General features: G+C 41.2%; 1 protein-coding gene across 48 annotated transcripts in view; it reads right to left on the reverse strand.

Moving 5' to 3' along the window:
- The window catches only part of LOC127542973 (uncharacterized), a 294,969-nt gene that overhangs the window by 222,896 nt on the left and 46,575 nt on the right, over nt 1–25,498 (reverse strand). For 7 of the 48 annotated variants that reach the window (XR_007948978.1, XR_007948955.1, XR_007948950.1 and 4 more), the window contains 6 exons: nt 22,960–23,018; nt 21,906–22,010; nt 20,947–21,044; nt 12,855–13,120; nt 12,408–12,509; nt 11,422–11,504 (listed from right to left, as the gene is read on the reverse strand). The exons of 9 other annotated variants lie outside the window; for them this stretch is intronic. Coding sequence is in view for 7 of the 39 variants with exons in the window: in XM_051968934.1 (XP_051824894.1) it covers nt 21,013–21,044; nt 21,906–22,010; nt 22,960–23,018 (196 nt within the window). In the remaining 32 variants the exon portion in view is untranslated. 32 more of the 48 variants (XR_007948981.1, XR_007948979.1, XR_007948982.1 and 29 more) reach the window with 22 other exon arrangements.

Consider the following 25,498-nt stretch of genomic DNA (forward strand, 5'->3'; position numbering starts at 1 on the left):
CCTTTTCTGCCAGATGAGGCAGAATTCAAGTTTTCCTACAATTCTCCAGCATTCTCTTTTCTTAATCTGCTCTGAGAAGATGAGGAAACAGAGGAACATTGGCTATGATGATCTTAATTTGTCAACTGCTTTTAAAAACTTTTTACACTTTTATAAGATGTCATCCTTATTTTAGCTTAATAGAAATTCTTCAGGCTGGTATCTCAGAAATTACAAAGATGTTTCACAATGGGAACTACCCCACAGGCTCAGGAGCTCTTACCTGCAATCTTAAAACGACTCATTGCCAATCTCCTTAATGAGTGATAGCAAAATCTCCAGAATCTGTTAAGGTGTTTTTTTTTTTTTTAGCAGTTCCACAACTTTAGTTATCTAGCTTTATATCTGTGGCCCCAACTTGGTCAGTGCTGGGATCACAAAAGACTTTGGATTTTTTTTTAAATCTAATATGGGAGTTAGTGATGCTATTAAATCTTCCCCAATGTTCTTTCTAAGTGAACCCTGAGGACAAAATGGATTTAAAAGCAACTTCTTAGAACCATGTAAATACAATTATTTCCAACCCGTCTAAATGGTTCAAGAAACAGACAATGACTGGGTCCTACCAAATGCATTATATCATATAAATATTGCCTTGATGCCTAAAATGAATCCATACAGAAACAAAAGTAGAGACCAAATTCTATAATGAATATTGATGCAAAAATTTTAAACCACCAAAATACAAAACCTATTACTATGCAAAACACAAGAAACATAGGAATAAATGGGGCTTTCCTAAAACCAGTAAATATTATCTGTCTAAAATAAAGAACTAGTGTTATTTGTAATAGAGGCAAGACAGAAGAATTTGCAATAAAAACAAAAGTAAAGAGAGGATATGAAAAGGATAATCTCTAAATCAATTAATATTGATAACATGAATTTACTTTAGTATCAGGTTAGAGATTTCCTTTCCCATAAATATCCTTTGTCTTAATTTCCAATTAGATTCACTGAATGAATCTTTTAATAAGATGTAATAGTAGATAAGTTAGAAGGAGCCTAAATATATCTTAAAAGAAATAAAATAACCATCTTTTAGTAAGTGACTCCTTTTCAGTGAGCTAAACAGATCCATAGCAGAAATCCTTAAAGAAACACTGAAGAAGACTTTTCAAAAAAATTCACAGAACGATAAAATAAATTCTAAGCCAATGAAGTATTAAATTGAACAGTTACCTTTCCCTAAAATCTCCTCATTACACTCCTGACATGTCCAGCAGCTGACTGTTGTCAATCTCCCTAGACCTCTGTAAAATTGATGAATCATGGCTCATTTTGTGTTATAAAATAAGCTCTGTGACCTTCCAGTTTATCATACACCACTGAGGTCTTAGCTGACCTTATTTAATGGTAATCTGCTGACCTTGCAATTAAATAATTTTCGATAAGAATCAAAAGTTTTTCTTTTGGAGACATTACAGATATTCGTGGTCATCACTATAATTCCATACTGTACCAGAAATGCTTGCTATAGCAGTAACTCTAAAGAAAAGAAATGCAAAGTATATACAGCAAAGAGGCAAACAATAAATTAAAAAATGTTTTTTTACAGATGATATAATTGTTTCCTTAGAGAAAGCTACAGAATCAATTAAAACATAAATGAAATGTTTACCAATATCAGCAAGACAGGAGAGTGTAAATGAACCCAAGGAAGTTATCAGTATCATATAAATTATCAATAAAATCTAACAGAAAGGTATAAAAAGACAAATTCCATTGACATTATATATAGTATGAAATAAGTAGAAGTCCACCTGCCAAAATATAGATAGCAACACCATGAACTCAGGTCACTTTTTACACAAATAAAAGCAGCTCTAGATAAGTGGAGAAACATGAATTGTTCATCGCCAGGCCAAAAATGATAATGCTGCCTATATTAATTTACTAACACAATGCAATACAAATGAAAATACCAGAGAATCTCTTGGGAACATTAAAAAAGGATAACAAAATTCATCTGGATGAACAAAAATTAAGACTATCAAGAAAATTAATGGAAAAATTGGGGAGGAAAGGGGCATAGCAGTACCAGATCATAAAACTACAATAGCAAGCCAGTATCATTACAAATATATTATTGAGTAAGAAACAGAAAGACTGACCATAGAAACACATTAGGCACACAACATACAAGAGCAAAAGAGCACATCATCCATTTGTTTGAAAAAGCTAATAATCCCAGCTATGGAAAAATTCACAATTCGATAAAAGCTGCTAGGAAAATTGGCAAGTAGTATAACAGAATCTTAGGTTGGAAAAAGTTTTCACAGAAAAGACAGAGTGAAACTGAAAATGGGTATATTCCTTGGACATACTGACTAATATCATAAACAGAGAAGCACAGGAGAAGATGGGAAAGAAATCATGACCAAGCAAACGACAGAGAGGTTCACAAGAAGCAACATGGACAATCTGGCTTACATAAAATTAAAAAGGTTTTCCACAAACTAAATCAATGCAGCTAAATCGAAAAACTTAGGGAGAAGTTTCCGGGGGGGGGGGGGGGGGAAGAAACGACAACATAGTCCATAACTTTTTTCAATGAATCATTCTGCAGATCCTTTACATAATGTGATTTTACCCACGGATGTGTAAAAAGCTACAAGGGAGGCAGGAAGGAGACTGCCCCTGTGGAGCCAGCACATGGGTCAATGACACATAAAGGCTAGATACAAAGAATCAAGTGCAGGAGAAACACTTTCTTGCAGGGGCCAGCCCCGGGAGAGCCTGGCTGGAACTGATAGGAAGAACATGTCAGGAAGCACAGACATAGAAACCTGTGGCATGGCACAGATGTGGTGCTCCAATGATGGACAAAACACCCAAATGCAGGGGCCAGACTCTCAGGTGGGTGGGTGCATTGAAAGCAAGTGGTCCTGCATCAGTACTGGAGGTCTTAAGGCAAGCCCGGATCCATCAGTGGTGGTGGCTGTCTCTCTGCAGGTCTGTTCTGCTTTCTGCTGGAGAAGGGTTTTTAAAGGTTTTAGGGGGGGGCATTGGTGATAGGAGGCCACAGAGTACCAGAATTGAAGGGCAGGAGCTGAATGAGATCCCTGTATAGAGGTGGTTTGGGAGAATTCCTGGCATAAAATCCAATTTGCATAATAAGAATTAAAATAAAGCAACATCTGTCTGTAGTACATTCAGCTTCTATTGAGTTTTTTCTAGAGGTCTTTTATATCTAAGTTTTCTAAGTCATCTAAATTTTATTACTTTCCTCCACTTTTTTCTTATTTATTTTATGGTTGTATTTGTCTAGGTCACACAGGAAAAGTTGAGGTCCCCTGCCACTATAGTTTGATTGTCTATTTCTTCCTGTAATGCATTAAACTTTTCCTTTAAGAATTTGAATCCTCTTTTCATACTGAATTGACTGTGGTTCCCCTAAACAAGAATTAGGTTGCACACTAATCCCTTTCCCTGAGGCCTAATTTTGCTCTGCATTTTTTTTCTGATGTCATGATTGCTTTCTTTATATTTTATCTTTCATATGAGGTATAAAAGTTTCTGCTTTAGCCCTCTATTTTAACTCTGGCTCTCTCTTTCTTTCAAATATGTTTCTATTCAAAATACAAATAAAGAAAGAAAAAACAAACACAGTCTGAAGTCTGGTTTCTAATTCATTTTACTGCCCTCTTGCTTTTTTTCATCCCATTAACACAGTCATGTTGTAGCTGATTCTGTTTTTCCTTCTTTCTCTCTTTTTATTCCATTCCTCCGCTAGTTTCTATTTTGCACATGACTACTGCATTCTTTTAACTGCCCAATGTTTATCACCACTTTTTCCTTCTCCTCTCCCATTTGCCTACTTACCTTTAGGGTAAAATAGATTTTTTTGACCCATGGAAGAAGTACATATAAATACAGATATAGCTATTTCCCCTCTTTCAACCAATTGAGATGTGAGGGAGGTTCCAGAATTGGTCACTCTCCTCCTCATCATTTTCCACTCCAAGGCAGAAGCTCTTCCTTGAATGCTTATTTTATGGGATCATTTCCTCCATTATTTATCTCCCTTCTAGCATCTCCCAAGGCATCCATATTTCTCACCTATCTATTTTACATCATCCCCGTCCAGATGGTTCAGTTCCAAAACCTCTTTCTAGGTCCAATGCTTCTACCTGCCTAGCAAAGATAAAGTTCTTAGGAGCTATGGTTATCATCTTCCCTTTTAGAAGAGTACAGAGTGTATCAATAATGAGTTACTTGAGAGGCCTCTATCATATTTACCTTTGAATGCTGCTTTTGAGTCTTCAATTTGAGAGTCAGATTTTCTTCTCAGCGCTTGTCTTTTCATCAGGAATGCTTCAGCGGCCTCTATTTCATTAAATGTCCAATTTTTCTCTTGCTGTGCTTCCCCAGAGAGGAAGCCCGTAGTAAGTGGGATGTTGCCAGAACGAGTGTCTCCTGCCACAGAGATCTTGTCCGCTGAGTGATGTCAGTCTAGATGTGTTTCCATAGAGAGCAATCCTGAAGTAACGGGTGTAAGACAGAAACTGGAAAGCCTCTCTGGGCAAAGGAACCGACCCTTATTAAGGGAAACAAGGTGAGGTCTCAGACCGTACTGGACGGACCATAGAGCCCACCATTGTTTCTCTCAAAGGTTGGTTTCTTTGCCCAGAAGGCCTTCCCAGTCTCTCTCTTACACCACAATGTTCCCAGAGAGAGTGTCTTCCTCCACAATTGTCTTTTCCTCTGAGTTCTGAGAGTAGTAGTAACTAAAAGGTTCTCATAGAGTATGTCTTCACCCATCAGCATTTCATCCACAGAATACTCTGATATTAGATGTGCTTCCCCTGAGAGTAAGCCAGTAGTAAGTGAAAGGTTCTCAGAAAGATTATCTCCTCCATCCACAAGTGTCTTTTCCTCAGAATCTTCAGAGATCAGAAGTTCTTCAACCCAGAACGAAGCTCCAGAAAGAGGAGTGCTTCTAGAAAGATTATCTCCTAGAGAAGGTACCGTTTCAGTCATGTTTAGAGATCAGAAGTGCTTCGAGAGACAGTGAGCCTCCAGAAATGGGAATGCTTCCAGAAAGATTATCTCCTACCACAAGTGTCTTTTCCTCTGAATATTCAGAGATTAGAAGTGCTTTAAGAAAGAAGAAGCTCCAGAAATGGGAGTGTTTGCAGAAAGATTATCTCCAATAGAAGGCATCGTTCGCAGAAAGATTATCTCCAATAGAAGGCATCGTTTCAGTCATGTTTAGAGATCAGAAGTGCTTCGAGAGACAGCGATCCTCCAGGAATAGGAATGTTCCCAGAAAGATTATCTCCTACCACAAATATCTTTTCCTCTCTGGATTATATAGTTGTGTTGATTTATTTCATTCCTAAAACACAAAATACCATTCATCACATGGCATGACTCTCAGGAGGCACAAGGAGAGGGAGGGATACGTGGGATACTGTGATGTAAGAAAGAGAAAACAGCCTTGCATATTTTTATCTATAATGTATTAATGAAAAAGTAGGGAGGAGGAACAAAAAGGATTTTTCATGCAGCGTGATTCCTTCCACCTCTGCAGCTTCAGCATCTGGGCTTGGCTTGAGACCTCCAGCACTAAGAGGGGAGCCTTTTGGTGGCTCTGCCCACTTATCCTCCTGTCTGGCATCTGCTTGTGTGTCTCCTGTCCATCCACGCTCCGGTGTCATGTGTCTTTCCTCAGTCCACATGTTACCTGTCCTCTCCTTTGTGGGGCGGTGGCTGGCTACACCTGCCTGGTCCCAAGCCTGCTCTTGCTTCTCAGTGCGCGAGGTCCATGTGTCCTTGAATCATCTCCTGGCCCCCTCCTTTCCCAGACTCATGACTCCCTTCCTGTCTCCTTTTCTCCCTTGAAGCCAAGTCTGGGGCTAAATTCACTTTACTTTAAAATTGCTCCACTAAAGCTTTACCCAACAGTCCACTTACAGAAAGCGAGAACTATCTATAGTTGGTAAAAATAGACGGCATAAATCCAAAGCAGTTTGGCAGAATTTTGATAGAAGATCAATACCTCATACCACAGAGTAAATTGAACTATAAGAAAATACATGGTTTAGCTATGATAAATGAAAGAATAAACTGATACCTGAGGAAAATTATGAATAACTGTAATCACTAATAATTATTTTAGCTCAGTAATGTATTCATTCAGTCAAGAGCTATGGATTTACTCCTCCAATGTGCTGGGCACATACAAAGGCACATGGGCTAAGTAACAAACAACAAGCACATGCACATCATAGTGCTAGGTTCTGGAGATGCAAACACTCTTAAAGACACAGTCCCTAACAAGACAAGCTTAGGTTCTAACAAGACAGAAAATGTATAAATGTACATGAAGAATAAATACAAATGCAAAATGCACGGAGTCTGGGAGCAAGGCTTATAGCAGTTGGAATCAAGAAAGGCTTCATGATGTAGTTGATGCTTGAACTGTGTCTTAAGAACTAAGGCTAAAGGGCCAGTTTCAAAGTCAGGAAGGCTGCAATCTTGCTTTCGACCCATGCCAGCAGCCTGACCACGGTCACGGCATCTGACCTCTTAGCGCCTCAGACAACTCTAAGATCAGGGACCCAGTCAGATGGGTAGTCAGTCTTACTGAAGAGGCAGAAAGAGCAAGGAATGCTTGACTTGGAAACTCTGACTTGTCCTTGCCCAAGGTCACATGCTTACTAAGTGCCTGAGGCTGGCTTTGAGCAGAGGTCTTCCTGACTCCAGGCCCAGGGCTCTTACCCTTGAACCACCTAGATGGAATCCCCAGAAAACTGCTGTGAAGCCATTGTTGAGGAGGATGCCATGCAGCCAGGGAAGGATAAAGAAAGAGCTCATTGCCAGTGCACTGAAGTTCTGCAGGTTCTCCGTCCCTTCTAAAGTCACCATCTGCCCTGTGGAAAAACTCTAGCTGTTCTGCCTGAGACAGGACCTTCCCAAATGTGTTTGTGTGGTGGATGCAAGGGAATATCAGCAGGACCTAAATTCATACACAGAATGCAAACTACCTTTAATGTAAATAGGAAGAAAAGTTCCAAGTAACCCAAAGGAAAACTTGTTCTTGATGGCCAGTCACTCTGGCTTTTCACCTTTGGTGTCCTGCTCCTAGCTAATAGCTTCCCTGGCCCAAGGCATATTTGGGGATCTATCAGTCTCTCCTGTAACAGTCACAGGGGTGGTCTCGTGTGTACATTTTCTTATACAACACAATTTGCCCCAGTAATCCTGAGAAACTGAAAGATATATTCCATGCTGCTGAGGTCTGCTTCTTCCTGTGGAATCCACTACCTTCCCATTGTGGCGTACTCTAATTTGGGCCATTCCTTGGCTGGTCTGTGTCCTTCCAAGGTTGTTTCCTCTCAAATATAGATAGGAGAGACTCGGGAAAACCATCTCAGCATTGAGTTTAATTAGCCCAGGCTGGCACCAAAATGGGGGAGACTTGTTAAGACTTGATAAGGGTCACACAATTTGTAAGTATGGGAGGCAGGATTTGAACTCAGTTGTTTCTGATTCTACGCACTGGAGAACAGAGCAAGAGGTTGGCTTATGAAGCAGTGGGATATCTTTTAAGGGTCCCTGTAACCTATGAGGCTTGGACTCCCACTTTCCCTGACTCTAACAAGTCAAATCTCTCTCTCTCTCTCTCTCTCTCTCTGTATTTCTCTCTCTTCCTCACAAACACACACACATGCTCCTGGATTAGCTTTAATATTCATTTCAACTAGATTTTGCCTCCATTCACAGGTATAAAATTAAATCAACAAATGTTGAGCATCTGTGGTGTGTTTCATCTTATGTGTTGGGTTTGTATGAGATGGGGTAGCTGTGGAAGGTCCCCCTGAAATGTTTCATGTTACAAGCGGGGATTCATGAATCAGCTGGTTAATGGGCACACTTGGGAAGTCAAGAGGCAAGCTTAGAAGCAGCAAGCCAAACTACTGTGGTGTCAGGGAAGATCAAAACACAAAATCAGATGATCATAATGATGCCAGAACGTCTACATGTGAAGCCTCAAATTGATGTATGCAGGAATTGGTCTCAGGCAAAAACAGACCTACTGAAAGGACTCCAAAAGAAGTTTTAAAATATGTAAGAGAAGTAAAAGAAAAATGTGCAGGAGAAATGAGAGATATTAACAAGAAAAGTTAACATTTTGTTTAAAAAAACACAAAAATTTGGACAGACATATACCAAAATTCACCGATGAATACAAACTTAAAAAGTAGAATTTACCAGATGGAAAAGGAGGAGCAAAAATTCAATGAAGAAAACAACGCCTGGGGAAGAGTGTGGGAAGATGGCAGAATAGGTCAGAACATTCACCAACAAAAGAAAATTGAACTGCTGAGCTAATATAGACAAGTGACAAAAACATAAAACTTGGGGGAGAATAAGGGTATCCTAGGACAACCAGAGAAGTCCAGAAGAAGAATCCCAGTTTGGAGGATTAAGCAGTATAAACATCTCCAGGCCAGCTCCCCTGAAAAAATCCCTGGGGCTTGCTGGGTTCCAGGTGGCCTCGGCCCCAATCAAGGGGACTTTTACTTCCTGGGACAGCATGTGGGTGCCTGAGGCCAGGCAGGAGGGAAGGGAAAAGCACACGCCCCCTGAGGGCAGAAGCAGGGGCACAGGGCAGCTGCTGGCTGGCTGACGGGATGGTGGAGTTTTGGGTTTTGGGTTCCAAGTCAGAGGGGAAACCTGAAAGAAGATCCAGAGACAGAGGCCCCAGCTCCGCCTCTCAGATGTAGGTGATGACACAATTACTGTTTCTTATTTTCAAAAAGAGCAAAGAAAGGAGAAACAATCCAACTATAGAAATCGGAAAGATTGGAATCTATCATTAGAGGGGGATACTGAGAGGGAAAAGCTTTCCTTACCCCAAAGGGTAATGATAAATGGCTACTGTCCAAAAAGAATTTTGTAGAAGAATTCAAAGAGGACTTTAAAAATCAAATGAGAGAGATTGAGGAAAAATTTAACAAATAAATAAATAACAAGGATCCAACAAAATACAGAGGATTATTAAAAGAAAGTCAACCAATTTGAAAGGGTGATCCAGAGGGTTTTTTTCCTTTGTTTGTTTTTTGCTGAGGCAATTGGGGTTAAGTGATTTGCTCAGGGTCACACAGCTAGGGAGTGTTAAGTATCTGAGGCCAGATTTGCACTTGGGTCCTCCTGACTTCAGGTCTTGTGCTCTATCCACTGAGTCACCTAAGAGAGCCAGAATTTTAAAGAAGGAAGTGACTCTTTGAAACTTAGAATTTGGCAAGGGGAAGTCAGTGAAGTTATGAGAGACCAAGAAATAATAAAACAAAATATTGTCATGATGTAGGAAACAAGTTGGTAGATTTAGAAAAAAAAAAGATTTGAACTCATGATGGATGATGTCCAATTTCAGAGAAACAGAGAACAAACAAGCATGGCACAGTCTTACATAGATATACATAAATGTATACGTATATGTGAGTTTGATCATACAGGTCTAGATACATTTATTCATATACTTATATAAATGTGTATATGTACATACGTATTTGTGTATTTGTATACAAATATATCAGCACTTAATTGTAGCCTTCTTGGGGGCTATCGATGGCAAAAAGGGGGGAAAAAGAATACTGTGAAAAGTACATTGCGAAACCTAAAAGAAAGCAAAGAATAGATGGATAGTTCTGAATAAAATATGTACTATTAATTATATATGATTTCTTGAACCGAAATCTATTATTTCACATTTTGAGTCCTCTCTTGTTCTTTTGTGCACATGACAATATTTTTCTATTTTGTTTTTCTTTTACTTTTTAATCTGTTTTAATAAATGAATAAATATATTAAAAAGAAAAAAAATTAGAGTAGTGTTTTAATGAAATAGTTTAGGTATAGAAGAACACAGTATTAAATGACCATAATACTCTACTGATTGAGAAATACAGAGATCCCTGCTTTTTGAAAAACAGCATACTATTTACAAAAAATTCTGGGGAAAACTGGAAAGCAGTATGGCAGAAACTAAGTGTAGTTCAACCCCTTACACCATGTACCAAGGTGTTTGTCCAAAGGAATAGAAATTTGGCCCCATTAACCTCGAAGCATGTTTTTGAGTCTGGAGGCTAGATATTACTTTGGTCTCTTGCTCACTTATTTTATATTTGAAAAACAAACTGGGATATTGAACTCTTCTGTTCCATCTAGTTCATTAATGGTTTCTTGAAAGAGAGTTTAGAAAAAAACAGAATTTGATAAACCTCATTGGAATTCAGATGGAGGTACTTGACAAAGCCAAATCACTCTGGCTTTCACTGAGTGTCCCATAGTAGATGTTAGCCTAAGCTTCACTTGATCATTTTTTCGGTTTTAATGGCTCAGACTGAGTGTAAAGCACTCAGGCTTTTTGTTTGTTTCTTTTGGCCAGAAATTCTGAGGGTCTTCCCTTCAAACATCATCATCATCATCATCATCATCATCATCATCATCATCATCATCATCATCGAGTAGGCAAAGTAGGGCATCTTTTGTCTCATTTCTTACCTAGCCTTAAATCACTAAATTGCTGCTTCCTCGGAACAAGTGAGACATGGGAAAAGCCTTAGCTTAAACAGACTAAGGTCTCCCACTGTCTACGGATCATGGCCAGGCTGCCTGACCTATGTCTTGCCACCGGACTCAGCTGACTCTGGAGCAAAGAGTGAGACTGGTGACCTTGCCCAGCTCTGCCTCACCTAAATGCAATTCACTTGAAAGTCTTGAGCCTCTATATGTCATTGGTCCTCTTCCAGAAAGAAGGATGAACAACACAATGAAAACAACAAGGTAAGACCAAAATAGATGATTTAGACATAAAGGGAGACACCCTAAGCAAATTAGGAGAGCATCCCTTCTGGGATGTAATTTTGGAATCATGCAAAGAAAGTAACAAAAATATCCAAGCCTTCAATACAAATAATAGAAGGCACCAATAAGAAAACAAACCCCTTATTTTGGAAAAAAATATTTATAATAGCCCTTTTTATGACAGCAATTTATTGGAAACAAAGTAGATGTTCTCAAGTGGATAATGGCCAGACAAGGCATGGAAACAAATGTTGTGGAATATTACAATGTTGTCATAATAAATGAAGAGTGTGTTGAGGAGAGAGAAGCAGAGAAAGGTCTCGGTGAAAGGATGCAAAGTGAAGTAGGCAAAGCCAAGAAAACATGTATGTATGTATGTGTACACACACACACATATATATATGTGTATATATATATATATATATATATATATATATATATATATATATACCTGGTAAACAAAATCAATTTAAATTCAAAGAATGACAAAGCAAAACCTGGAAAGTACCTGTAAGAAAATGTTAAAGACTGAAAAGGATACATGAGAAGACACCATCACCTGACCTCTTCTAGGAGATGGAAGGTCCACAGGTGTTACACCTTTTCCCAAATGCATCAACAGCTGGGCTCACCTTTTTTTTCCCTCCCTTAAACAAAAAAAAAATGAAATTTGTTACATGCAATGGCACTCACTGGGAGAGGGCAGAATCTATGGGATACCCTTGTGATGTAAGAAAAAGAAAACATCAATAAATATTTTTGTAAAAGAGCTCAAGTATCTCAAGGACATAATGAATGGAGGGAAGGAGGAAAGGAAGGGTTGGGGATTAATAATTTTCAGGAAAAGATCTCAAACTATACTAAGAAATCAAACATTTTGAAACCAATTGTTGTTTGGTCCTGTCTGCTGTTTCCTGACCTTATTTTTGGTTTTCTTGGCAAGGATATTGGAAGGATTTGCCATTTCTTTCTGTAGTTCATTTGATATATGAGGAACTGAGGTAAACAGGGTTAAGTGACTTGCTGAGAGTACCATAGTTAGTAGGTAGCTGAAGCCTGAGCTCAGGAAGATGATTCTCTCTGATTTCATGCCCGGTAGAATACATAGGCGCCCAGAAAATATGAACTTCGTGAAAATTGAAACATTGATCAATGGAAAAGATCATGTGTGCGATGTACATAAGTAAACACAATAAAATAAGTTAGTGTATAGGAAATCCAAAGAGAACAGGTGGTGGGTCACGGAACAACACACTATTTCATTTTCAATAATGGGATAAGGAAAAAGCAGTTTTCCAGAAATTTGATAGCTCACGAACACCTCACACCAACTATTGCATTAAACTACAAATGGATATATGAATTAGATGTAAAAATCTATAGCAAATTAGAAGAGCAAAGAGATTACTTTTCACATCTATGGATAGGGAAAGAGATTATGACAGAACAAGGAACAGAGAAAATCACAAGAAAACAAAAGATGATTAATTCTGTTTCTATAAAGTTGCCCAAAGTCCAAATGAAGTTAAAATGTGAAGGGAAACACTTACCTGAGGAAAAAGACCTTTGTAGCAAAAACCTCTATGGGTGGTTGTGTATGCAAGATATAGAAGAAACGGATTCCAATTTCCAGGATTAAGAATCATTCTCCTCTAGGTCAAAAGATAAGTACAGAAAATTTTCAGAGGAAGAAATCTAAGCTCTCAACAGCCTTATGACAAAATACTCCCAAAGCCCTCATCAGGAGAGAAGCCGCCATGAAACAATTCTCTTCTCCCCATCCGAGGAGGGGAGAGAGGGAGTGTCCCCAAAGGTTTCTCTCTGCCTGCGTATGCCACACCCCACCCATCCCACGAACCCCCATTTTTCCAAACAGAGCCCTGAGCCGGCACGAAGCACCAGGCAGGTGCAGGCACTCCCACGCACACTCCCCCCCACCCCCACCCACTCCTCCACACGGACAAAGACACAGACACGCCCAGGATGATCTTAGCTACCTCCACATCACACACATAGACAGACAAAGGTGTCGATGCTCCCAGGACCTTGTAGCCACCCTTACGACATACGGGGCACGAAGAAAAGCCAGTTGGGGAGGAAGGGGCTTCATGGAAAGGCTGCAATGAGACAAGAAGGAAGGGAGGGGCTGAGGCAGGAGCAGGGAGGGACACCTACCTCACTCACTGCGGCTTAGGCTCCTCAGGACCCTCAGGATGGGTCCGTCCGGAAGATGAGGGTAAGATGGGGGTAACGCAGGGGATCGCTGTGAAGGCGGAAAAGTAGGGAACTGGAAGAGGGGCGCACAGACCTCCATCCGCTCCACTCCCAGCACATCCTCATCTCCAGACAAAAGAGACTTACAGAAATGGAGATTGGGAAGGGGCGGTCCTGTGACGTCACCGGGGGGGGCTGGTCTCCTCCCAGAGCATAGGGCGAAGGGAGGAGAGAGCAGTGTACAGGATAGCACAGGGAGCTCTGGGATTTCAGACCCAGAATAAGTTGTGAAACCCACAGCTGCAAGTCATTTCTCTCGGCTCTCAATACCCTGCCCCACTAGGGAAGGGGACCACAGTGCACCTTACGCTTGGAGATGGTTTGGGCGCTGACCAGGGTCCTAGGTTCCCAAGGCCAGGTGGCTGGAGCTTGGAGCAGAAGGCTAAGCTTGCGGTGATTGAGGGGCCGCTCTTCAAAAAAAAAAAAAAAAAAAACTGGGAGGGGGAGAATACATTGCAAAGAAGAAAGGTCAAGGAAGGGGGATCCTGGGCTCCACTGAAAGGAAGAGCACAATAGCTCAGCAGCATCTGCAAAGCCCCAGTCCTCGAACGGGACTTGGATTCCTGACAGCCCCCAGAGCAGAAGCGGAACGGGGTGGTCTGGGGGAAGGGCGGCTCTGAGCCTCTTTTGTCCCGGTCTGAGGAGACAGAGATCAGAACGGGCGAGAAGGGACAGAGAGCCACCAAGGCACACATGTGCATCTGCCCCTCCCCCCCATTTATGTGTGCATATTCTGCACTGAATTCTATGCAACGGAAACCTTCCAGAGCCTGGACAAAAGGGAGCCACATCCTCCTTTCTGGCTCAATCTCCTCTACCATGTGACTTCATAAATTTCTTTTTAAAACAATTAGTGAAAATCGGATCCAGAAGAGTCAGTCATTAAAATTCTGGCAGATAAAAACTGCTGGGATAACTGGAAATTAGTATGACAGAAATTAGGCATGGACCCACACTTAACACCATATACCAAGATAAGATCAAAATGGGTCCATGACCTAGGCATAAAGAACGAGATTATAAATAAATTAGAGGAACATAGGATAGTTTATCTCTCAGACTTGTGGAGGGGAAAGAAATTTGTGACCAAAGATGAACTAGAGACCATTACCGATCACAAAATAGAAAATTTTGATTATATCAAATTCAAAAGCCTTTGTACAAACAAAACTAATGCAAACAAGATTAGAAGGGAAGCAACAAACTGGGAAAACATCTTCACAGTTAAAGGTTCTGATAAAGGTCTCATTTCCAAAATATATAGAGAACTGACTCAAATTTATAAGAAATCAAGCCATTCTCCAATTGATAAATGGTCAAAGGATACAAACAGACAATTTTCAGATGATGAAATTGAAACTATTACCACTCATATGAAAGAGTGTTCCAAATCACTATTGTTCAGAGAAATGCAAATTAAGACAACTCTGAGATACCACTACACCCCTGTCAGATTGGCTGAGATGACAGGAAAAAATAATGATGAATGTTGGAAGGGATACGGGAAAACTGGGGCACTGATGCATTGTTGGTGGAGTTGTGAACGAATCCAACCATTCTGGAGGGCAATCTGAAATTATGCCCAAAAAGCTATCAAATTGTACAGACCCTTTGATCCAGCAGTGTACTCCAAAGAGATACTAAAGAAGGGAAAGGGACCTGTATGTGCCAAAATGTTTGTGGCAGCCCTGTTTGTAGTGGCTAGAAACTGGAAAATGAATGGATGCCCATCCATTGGAGAATGGCTGGGTAAATTGTGGTATATGAAGGTTATGGAATATTATTGTTCTGTAAGAAATGACCAGCAGAATGAATACAGAGAGGCTTGGAGAGACTTACATGAACTGATGCTAAGTGAAATGAGCAGAACCAGGAGATCATTATACACTTCAACAACGATATTGTATGAGGATGTATTCTGATGGAAGTGGATTTCTTTGACAAAGAGATCTAACTCCGTTTCAATTGATAAATGATGGACAGAAGCAGCTACATCCAAAGAAAGAACACTGGGAAATGAATGTGAATTATTTGCATTTTTGTTTTTTTCCCGGGTTATTTTTACCTTCTGAATCCAATTCTCCCTGTGCAACAAGAGAACTGTTCAGTTCTGCAAACATATACTGTATCTAGGATATACTGCAACATATCTAACATATATAGGACTGCTTGCCATCTAGGGGAGGGGGTGGAGGGAGGGAGGGGAAAAATTGGAACAGAAGCGAGTGCAAGGGATAATGTTGCAAAAAAAACTACCCTGGCATGGATTCTGTCAATATAAAGTTATTATAAAATAAAAGAAAATATATAAAAAAGAAAAGAAAAGAAAAGAAAAAAAATAAAATAAATAAAATAAAATTCTGGCACCATGTGTCAGGCACTGAGCTAAGTAAATGCGAGAAACATAAAGGCAAAAGGCCGTCTCTGTTCTAAAGGAGCTAAGTTATGGGGCAAATAACATGCAAACAACTTTGGAGAATCATTCATTGCACAGGATGCAGTGGAAGTAATAAGCAGTGGGAAGGAGCTAGAATTTGGGGGGTCAAGGAAGACTTACTGTAGAAGATGGAATTTTATCTGTGGCATTAAAGATGCCAAGAAAGCCAAGAAAGGGAGATAAAAGGGGATAACATTGAAGGTAGTGGGTACAGCCAGGAAAAATGCTCTAACTCAAGGGAAATTGTACATTTCCCTTTCTTGATTCCTGTATTTCTTGAAGGCTCAAATGATCAGCAGTGCAATTCAAGATATTATTAGCTACATGGCACAGCACAGAAAGCACAAAGCCAAGCTGTCTCACAATTCCCCTTGAGGGGAAAGGGAGCATCTCATGAAGTTAGGGCATGCCTTTAGCTTAGCATGAAAGGCACTTAGCACCCCACAAGAGTTAGTTAGATATAAGGAGAAGTAGGGTTGAAAATAGTGGATTTAGGGGAACTGCCTCATCACATGGAGCAGGGGTAAGGAGAAAGATACCATGAGGCAGATTGCCCCATGGACCCAAAGGGGGACAATAGCCATGGGATAGCCCATAAATAGATTTGATAGGGAAAATTTAACCTCAGGGACAAGAAATTACTTGGATTTCTGATGGAAGTGGCAAGATGAGACTGCTCTAGAACTCTACAGAGAGTGTACCTCAGGGTCTGACATAATCTAGACTTCTGACTGGGTAACCTCCTCAAAGGGTGGGACCATAGAGCTAAACTGATTTCTATTCTTGCTTGCCTAGGGAATAACGTTTCTCACTTCCTCTTCATACCCAACATTGAAGACTTCATCAATATCATTAGTAAATCAGGTGAGGAAGGAAAAATGTACCTGTTAGATCTGTGAATAAGAGAAGACATAGAAGGATTTATACAAACTGATGCAAAGTGAATGAGCAGAAGTAGGAGAACTCTGTTCACAGTAGCACCGATATTGTATGATGATCTACTCTGAACAACTTAGCTGTTCTAAAGAATGCCATGATCCAAAACAATTTTGTAAGACTTAAGTTTAAAGGTGGTGCCCATCCCCAGAGAAAGTACTGGTAGAGCCTGAAACAAATGAAAAATACTTTTTATTTACTCTCTTTTTTTTCCCTTGGGGTTTTGTCTAGAATGCATCTCCAAAAATGGTTTCCACAAAAATGTATATTTGCCTGATTTTACATGTATAACCTATGTTATGTTACTAGTCTTCTCTACTGAAGGAGAGGGTAGGGAGAGAGATAATGTAGAAGAGAAAATTTAGGAGGTGAAGAATGCCCTAAAATTTCATATGTATTTGGGAAAAATAAAAATATTTAATTTGGGTGGGTAAATTTTGAGACTGATCATATATAGAAGCAAACAAAATCAAAGAGTTTAATACATCCAGGAGGTGGCTGAAGCATGATGGGGTAAAGGGTGGGATTAGGATAGCAAAGAACCCATGGTGTGATTTTTTTAAAAAGGTGATGAGATAATGGAAAAGTAGTTTGCCCGAAATAGGACACAAACACCATACAGTCCCCATCGAATTGAACTACAAAAAAGATACAAGAATTAGATACAAAAGGGGAATCAAGTGTAAATTAGAGGAGTAAGGAAGAAATTGATTTTCACCTCTATAAATGGGGAGAGGAATAGGGATATAAAGAAGTTTTAGGATGAACATGATTACAGTAAATAAAGTGGATAACGCTTCATCTATAAAACCACAATGTTTTTGCACAAACAGATTGAATGCAGGTCAAATGAGAAGAGTTCAAGAAGGGGGAAAAATCAACCTCTGAAGTAAAGTTTTCTAAGGACTGGTGTAGATGCAAGATTTAGAAGAAACTGATTCCAATTTCCAGGACTAAGATGCATTTTTACAATAAGTCAAAGTTTACACACAGGAAGAATTCAAAGGAATGAATCCATGCTATTGATAACCCTATGATAACAGCTCCAGATCCCTCAAAATGGAAACAGCCCATTCACCATGTACTGATTGAAACCAGAAAAAAAAGCAAACAAACATTAAAGGACACTGAACGACAAAGCTGATGTGGAGAAGGAGAGAATAGAATTTCTAGCCTGTCTCCTTGCTCCCCAGTCCCAAGGCCAATCCAAGGATGGGAAGAAGGGAGGAAGAAAGAATGGAATCACACACTTGAAGAAAGGAAGGAGGCAGTGTCCACAAAGGCTCTCCCTGCTGCCTCTACCACACCACACTGAAGGACCTCCTAAGGGTGCCTTCCAAAGATAAGAGATCAGGGCAGGCTGAAAACCCCGGGCAGGAGAGAACACCCCACACATACAGAGACACACACAGATACACATGATCTCACCTACAAACACAACAGAGGCATGAAAATGTATTAATACTCCCATGATATCCCGCCCAGCTCCACACCCATCCCCATGGGCACTAAGACAAGCCAACTTGTGGTGGGGGAAATTCAGGAAAAAGATGAAGAAGGAACAGAAGAGAATATAAAGGGTGGAGGCAGATTGACAGGAAGGGCAGTGGCAAGAGGAGGGGGAGACTTGCCTTATAGATGTTTAGACACAAAAGTGCAGGAATTTCTGGGATTCCTCAGGCAGGGTCGGGTGTGTGTCTTGGGGGATGGAAGATTAGGGATTGGGGGCAGGCAGATCTCCAGCTGCACACAGCTCCCACCCCCTCCTCTTCTTACTATGCCAATCCTCCTCCTCCTCCTCCATCTCTGACAAAGATTGCTGTAAGGGTTTCTTTCCACATAGAACAGAAGGAGGAGGGAGATGAGAGGGGAGGGGCTCTTGAAGTATGTCAATGAACAGTGGCAACTCCCTCCCAATCATTTCTCTCAAGTGCCATTACCCAGCCTGGCCAGGGGAGGGGACCCCAGTTTATCATCTACCTGGAGGTAGGCTCAAGGCAGAGCACGATCCTAGATTCTCCAAGGAAGGGTTGGGGGGAGGGGTCTTGGGAGCTCAGCTTCATTTCTCCAGGCGGGCAAAGACAAAGCCTTGCCAGGGATGGGGATGGGCACCAGTGTCCCGTGGCATGGGCAAATATCTGCCTATTCCCTTGATAGATTCGTCTGTTTTCCTGAAATTAATCTCTATAGCATCTCTTTTTTTGTCAGTTAATAAACATTTATTAAGTGTCTATTATGTGCCAGGCAGTATAGTAAGCACTGGAAATACAAAGTGAAGTAAAAGACAGCACCAGTTTGTGTGAGACAGTGACCACAAATAGAGGTTTCTAAGAGCCAGAGCAGAAAGCAGTTTAATCAGTTCCTACAGGAAAAGGGCATCTCCTCCACCAGCAGAGCTGAGGTAAAGTACAGGCAACCGAGGAGGTTTTTTTATACACTGAACTTGGGCCTCAGCTGTCCCTGAATTAGTATCAAGTCTCACCATCTGTCATGAGAATCCATATAGTCCATGCTGCTGAGGTCTGCTTCTTCCTGTGGAATCCACTACCTTCCCATTGTGGCGTACTCTAATTTGGGCCATTCCTTGGCTAGTCTGTGTCCTTCCAAGGTTGTTTCCTCTCAAATATAGATAGGAGAGCCTCGGGAAAACCACCTCAGCATTGAGTTTAATTAGCCCAGTCTGGCACCAAAATGGGGGAGACTTGTAAAAAGACTTGATAAGGGTCGCACAATTTGTAAGTATGGGAGGCAGGGTTTGAACTCAGTTGTTTCTGATTCTACGCACTGGAGAACAGAGCAAGAGGTTGGTTTATGAAGCAGTAGGATATCTTTTAAGGGTCCCTGTAACCTATGAGGCTTGTACTCCCACCTTCCCTGACTCTTAACAAGTCAAATCTCTCTCTCTCTCTCTCTCTCTCTCTCTCTCTCTCTCTCTCTCTCTCTCTCTCTCTCTCTCTCTCTCGCTCTGTATCTCTTCCTCACAAACACACACACATTGCCATGATGTAAGAAATGACCATTTGGTAGATTTAGAAAAAAGATAAAAAGATTTGAACTCATGAAGGATGATGTTATCCACTTTCAGAGAAACAGAGAACAAACAGGTATTGTACCATCTATCTCACATAAATACATATAAATGTGTATGTATATATGAGTATGATTATACATGTCTAAGTATGTGTGCTTGTATGCTTACATAAATATGTGTATGTATCCGTGTATATGTATGTGTATTTATGTACAAATATTTCAACACTTAATTGTAGCCTTCTTGGGGGAGCCTGGGGGGAATGGGAAGGGAAATATAATGTAAAAAAAAATGTACAGCAGCAAACAAAAGCGAACCTAAAAGGAAACAAAGAATACATGGGCAATTCTCAATAAAATGTGTACTATTAATTATGCATGATTTCTGGAGCTGGAAATCTATTATTTCATATTTTGAATCCTCTCACATTCTTTTGTGCACATGACAATGTTTTTCTATTTTGTTTTTTCTATATTTAATTTGTTTTAATAAATGAATAAATATATAAAAAGGAAAAAACAAAGTAGTGATTTAGTGGAATGGTTTAGGTATAGAAGACACAGTATTAAAGGATCATGTTCAAGATGTTTGTCCAAAGGAATAGAAATTTGGTGCCATCAACCTCGCAGCATGTCTCTGAGTCTGGAAGCTAGATATTTTGGTCTCTTGCCCACTTATGTAATTTTATATTTGAAAAACAAACTGGGATATTGAACTCTTCTGTTCCATCTAGTTCATTTATGGTTTCTTGAAAGAGAGCTTAGAAAAAACAGACTTTGATAAAGCCCATTGGAATTCAGAAGGAGCTACTTGACAAAGCCTCGAATCCAAATCCCTCTGGCTTTCACTGAGTTTCCAATAATACATACTAGCCTAAGCCACATTTGGTCATCGTGTGGGTTTTGATGGCGCAGTGAGTGTAAATCACAATTGTTTCTTCAGGCCAAAAACAATGAGGTTCATTGGAATGTAATTTTGGAATCATGCAAAGAAAGTAACAAAAATATCCAAAGCCCTTAAAACAAATAATCCATTACATAATGAGAAGGCACCAATAAGAAAACAGTCCCCACATACTGCAAAAAAACTTACAACAGCACTTTTTGGTGACAGCAATGTACTGGAAACAAAGTAGATGCTCTCAAGTGAGTAATGGCCAGACAAGGCAGGAAAACCAATCTTTTGTAATGTTATTATATTGTTATAAGAAATGAAGAGTGTGTTGAGTACAGAGAAGCAGAGAAAGCTCTCTGTGAAATGATGCAAAGTGACGTAGGCAAAGCCAAGAAAACTATCTATCTATCTAGTAAACAATATCAATTTAAATGGAAAGAACGCTAAAGCGAAAACTGGAAAGGACTCGTAAGAAAATGTTAAAGACTGAAAAGGATACAAGAGAAGACACCATCACCTGTCCTCTTCCAGGAGGTGAGAGGTCCGCAGGTGTTACACTGCTGCCTTCCTTTTCCCAAATGCATCAAACAGCTGGGCTCACTTTTCTGTTCCTCCCTAAAACAAAAACATGTGATTTGTTACATGGCATGGCACTCTCAGGGAGAGGGCAGAATCCATGGGGGACCCTAGTGATGTGAGAAACAGAAAACATCAATAAATAGACATAATGAATTGAGGGAAGCGGGAAAGACAGGGTTTGGGAGTAGTAATTATCAGCAATAGATCTCAAGCTATAGTAAAAATCAGAGATTTTGAAACCATTTGTTGTTGTTCGGTACTGTCGGCTTTTTCCTGACCCTATTGGGGGCTTTCTTGGCAAAGATATTGGAAGGGTTTGTCGTTTCCTTTGGTAGCTCATTTGACAAATGAGGAACTGAGGTAAACAGGGTAAAATGACTTGTTGAGGGTACCACAGTTAGTAAGTAGCTGAGGCCAGATTTCAACTCAGGAAGATGACTCTCTCTCACTACATAGGCACACAGAAAACAATATGAACTTCTTGAAATTGAAACGCCGATCAATGCAAAAGATCATGTGTGAAATGTATATAAGCAAATAAAATAAAGAAGCTTAGTGTATAAGAAATCCAAAGAGACCAGGGAGGAGGGCAGGGAAGGACACACTATTTCACTTTTAATAACGGGCTGAGCAAACATAAGTTTCCCAGAAATTTGATAGCTCATGGACACCTCACACCAACGATCACATTAAATTACAAATGTATCTATGAATTAGATGTAAAAAGGGAATCTATAGCAAATTAGAGGAGTAAAGAGGAAATTACTTTTTGCATCTATGGACAGGGAAAGAGATCACGACAGAACAAGGAACAGAGAAAATAAAAGAAGATTAATTCTGCTTCTGTAAAATTGCCCTAAATCCTAAGGCAGTTAAAATCTGAAGCAAAACACTTACTTGAGGAAAAAAGACCTTGGTAGCAAAAATCTCTATGGGTGGTTGCATATATGCAAGATATAGAAGAAACTGATTCCCATTTCCAAGGTAAAGAATCATTCTTCCCTAGAACAAAAGATAAGGACAGAAAATTTTCAGAGGAAAAAATCCAAGCTCTCAAACTCCAAATCCTTCATCAGAAGAGAAGCCAGGCATTACAACAACTCTCTCTCTCTCTCTCTCTCTCTCTCTCTCTCTCTCTCTCTCTCTCTCTCTCTCTCTCTTTCAGCCTGTATATCATTTAAATTCAAAGGCTAAGGAACCCATCCCATTCTTTGTTCCACAGCAAGGTACATGGAAACATCCTTTTCATCATAAGCTAGTTGTAACCAGAATGAAAAAAAATGTCATTTAATTAAAAAAAAAAAAAACACCATACAAAAGAGAATATGGAGAAGGGGCGGGGAAGAGATCTTCACATTCTTATCAAAATGAATGCTGTATAATATTTGTATGTAAAATGAAGAAAGAAAGACTTTTTAGGAAAAAAATAAAGGGAAATTATTTTGTAAAGAGAGAGATCCTTAGATATAAAATAACCACTCTTTTTTCTAGATAAATCCATATTTTAGCTTGGGTTTTAGTACATTAAGATATACTTGCATTAGCAAACATTTCCATTCCCTTTGATCTCCAAGGTAAGATAGTAGCAAAAATATTGAGTGAAAAGAAGCCGAATTGCTAGGCTGTCGGAGTCCTCAACCTCCAGAGCAAGCCAGGGACTGTAGGAATGTAGGGGGAAAAAGGTGGAAACATCCATCCGAGATGAGGAGAGAGGGAGCTTCCTCGCTCCCCAGTCCACCCCATGAACCCGCAGTCTTCCAGACTGAGCCCTGAGCCGGCACGAAGCACCAGGCAGGTGCAGGCACTCCCACACACACTCCCCCCCACCCCCACCCACTCCTCCACACGGACAAAGACACAGGCACGCCCAGGATGATCTTAGCTACCTCCACATCACACACATAGACAGACAAAGGTGTCGATGCTCCCCGGGCCTTGTCGCCACCCTTACCCACATCCTCCTGGGCAGGAAGGAAAGCCAGTTGGGGAGGAAGGGGCTTCATGGAAAGGCTGCAATGAGACAAGAAGAAAGGGAGGGGCTGAGGCAGGAGCAGGGAGGGACACCTACCTCACTCACTGAGGCTTAGGCTCCTCAGGACCCTCAGGATGGGTCCGTCCGGAAGATGAGGGTAAGATGGGGGTAACGGAGGGGATCGCTGTGAAGGCGGAAAGGTAGGGAACTGGATGAGGGGCGCACAGACCTCCATCCGCTCCACTCCCAGCACATCCTCGTCTCCAGACAAAAGAGACTTACAGAAATGGAGATTGGGAAGGGACGGTCCTGTGACGTCACCTGGGGGGGCTGGTCTCCTCCCAGAGCGTAGGGGGAAGGGACTAGAAAGAGGAGGAAAGGGTGGGGGGAAGCTCTGGGACATTAGCCCCAGAGCAGTTGTGAGCCCTGCTCTCGACCCTCGTCACCCAGCCCGGCTAGGGGAGGGGACCGCAGTTCATCTTCCACCCGGAGGGGGGCCTGGCGCTGACCAGGGTCCTCAGTTTCCGAGGCCAGGCTGCGGGGGCTAGGAGCAGGGGACAGCAGCTGAGCTCTGCTTGCGGTGGTTGAGGGGCGGCTCTTTTACAGAAACTGGGAGGGGGAGAACACATTGCAGAAGAGAGAGGTCAAGGAAGGAGGCTCCTTCCTGGACTCCACGGAAAGGAAGAGCACAATAGCTCAGCAGCATCTGCAAAGCCCCAGCCCTTGAACAGGACTTGGATTCCTGACAGCCCCCAGAGCAGAAGCGGAACGGGGTGGTCTGGGGGGAGGGCGGCTCTCAGCCTCTTTTGTGCAGGCCTGAGAAGACAGATCAGAATGCAGGGGAAGGGACAAAGGGCCACCCAGGCACGCATGCGCATCTTGCTCCCCCCCACCCCCCCCAATTTATGTGTGCATACTCTGCACTGTATTCTATGTAACAGAAACCTTCCAGAGCCTGGACAAGAGGGAACCACACCCGCCTTTCTGGCTCAGTCTCCTCTACCAAGTGACTTCATAAATTTCTTTCTAAAACTTATCAGTGAAAATCTGATCCAGAATCCAATCAGTCAATAAAATTCTGGGACTATGTGTCAAGCACTGAGCTAAGGAAATGCTGGAAATCTAAAGAAAGGCAAAAGGCCGTCTCTGTGCTGAAGGAGCTAAATTCTGGGGAAAAGAAGATGCAAACAACTCTGGAGAATCATTCTATGTACAGGATGCAGTGGAAGTAATAAGCAGGGGTTAGGGGCTAGAATTAGGGGGCTCAAGGAAGACTTACTGTAGAAAATGGATTCTTATCTGGGGTGTGAAGGATGCCAAGAAAGCCAAGAGGGGATGATGAAAGTGAGGATATTGAAGGTGGAAAGTACAACCAGGAAAAATGCTCCAACTCAAGGGAAATTGTGCCTTTCCCTTTGTGGATTCCTGTATCTCCTGAAAGATCAAATGATCAGCCGTGCATTTCAAGAAGTCATTAGCTACATGGCACAGTACAGGAAGCACAAAGCCAAGCTCTCTCACAATTCCCCTTTAAATTCACAGCTCATATCAAATTCTTAAGTGGTGACACAATAAAAGATCAAGGATATTTTTCTGGCCCAAGACCCTTTCCAAGGTTGGAAGAAGAGATCTGTAACCCAGGGGCTGAGGTTGCCCTGCAGCCCATGTGGATGAAATGCCATCCATGGGACAAAGTGGTGACAGCAGAAGCCACAGACCCTTCTGTAGCTCAGAAGCCAGAGACAGTAAGGGGACCTGGTCATTTGTCACAAGGAGATTGGAAGTGACCCCTGTACTAGCCCTGGATGAAAGACTAGAAGCTGTTTGGTACTTTTTGGCTCCTACAGAATACTGGGTCCCAGTTCTAGGGAGAGAAAGGGTACTTGGGGGCAAGAAGGTGTAAGGATCTGGAGGAACTGTATCCTTTTTATTCACAAAGATCAAGGGCCCTGAGGACCAGAATTGCTTCTGGTTGTGACAGAATACAGCTTCTAGGAGAAATGTGGCAGTAGCTCTGAGGCCACAAGCCCTTGGGGTTGCTATGGAACTATGCTGGCTGCCAGATAACAATCTGTACTCAAGTAAAACAAGGTTTCTGAAAAAAATGGTGAGGTGCATTCCAGACTGCTCTTCAGTTCTCACCTCTAAACTATTGAATTCAACATTGAGGTGCATACCAGACCAAGTCATAAAACTCAATATTGAGATGCATAATAAAATTAGTTCATCAGTGATATCAAACTCCAACTCTCTCTGTCTATTCTTATAAATTTATCCTCTTGCTCCTGGTTCTCGGATAAAATCTTTTTGGAATTTAGTCTGCTTCAATTGCAATTACAATAAACTTTGCTCCTTGGCGTGCAGATGGTTTCAAGCCTTCAAATGCTTTTGAAGCCCCTCCCTACCCTGGTCGGCCACCCCAAATTTTTAGGGTCTCTTTTTGAACCTCAACAGTTGTAAGGTAGCAGGGACCCAATGTAGCTGTATTTATTGCAGTCTCAAGAGATCAGAGCTTCTT

This window comes from Antechinus flavipes, chromosome X, assembly GCF_016432865.1.
Source record: "Antechinus flavipes isolate AdamAnt ecotype Samford, QLD, Australia chromosome X, AdamAnt_v2, whole genome shotgun sequence".
In the NCBI taxonomy this organism is placed as follows: domain Eukaryota; kingdom Metazoa; phylum Chordata; class Mammalia; order Dasyuromorphia; family Dasyuridae; genus Antechinus; species Antechinus flavipes.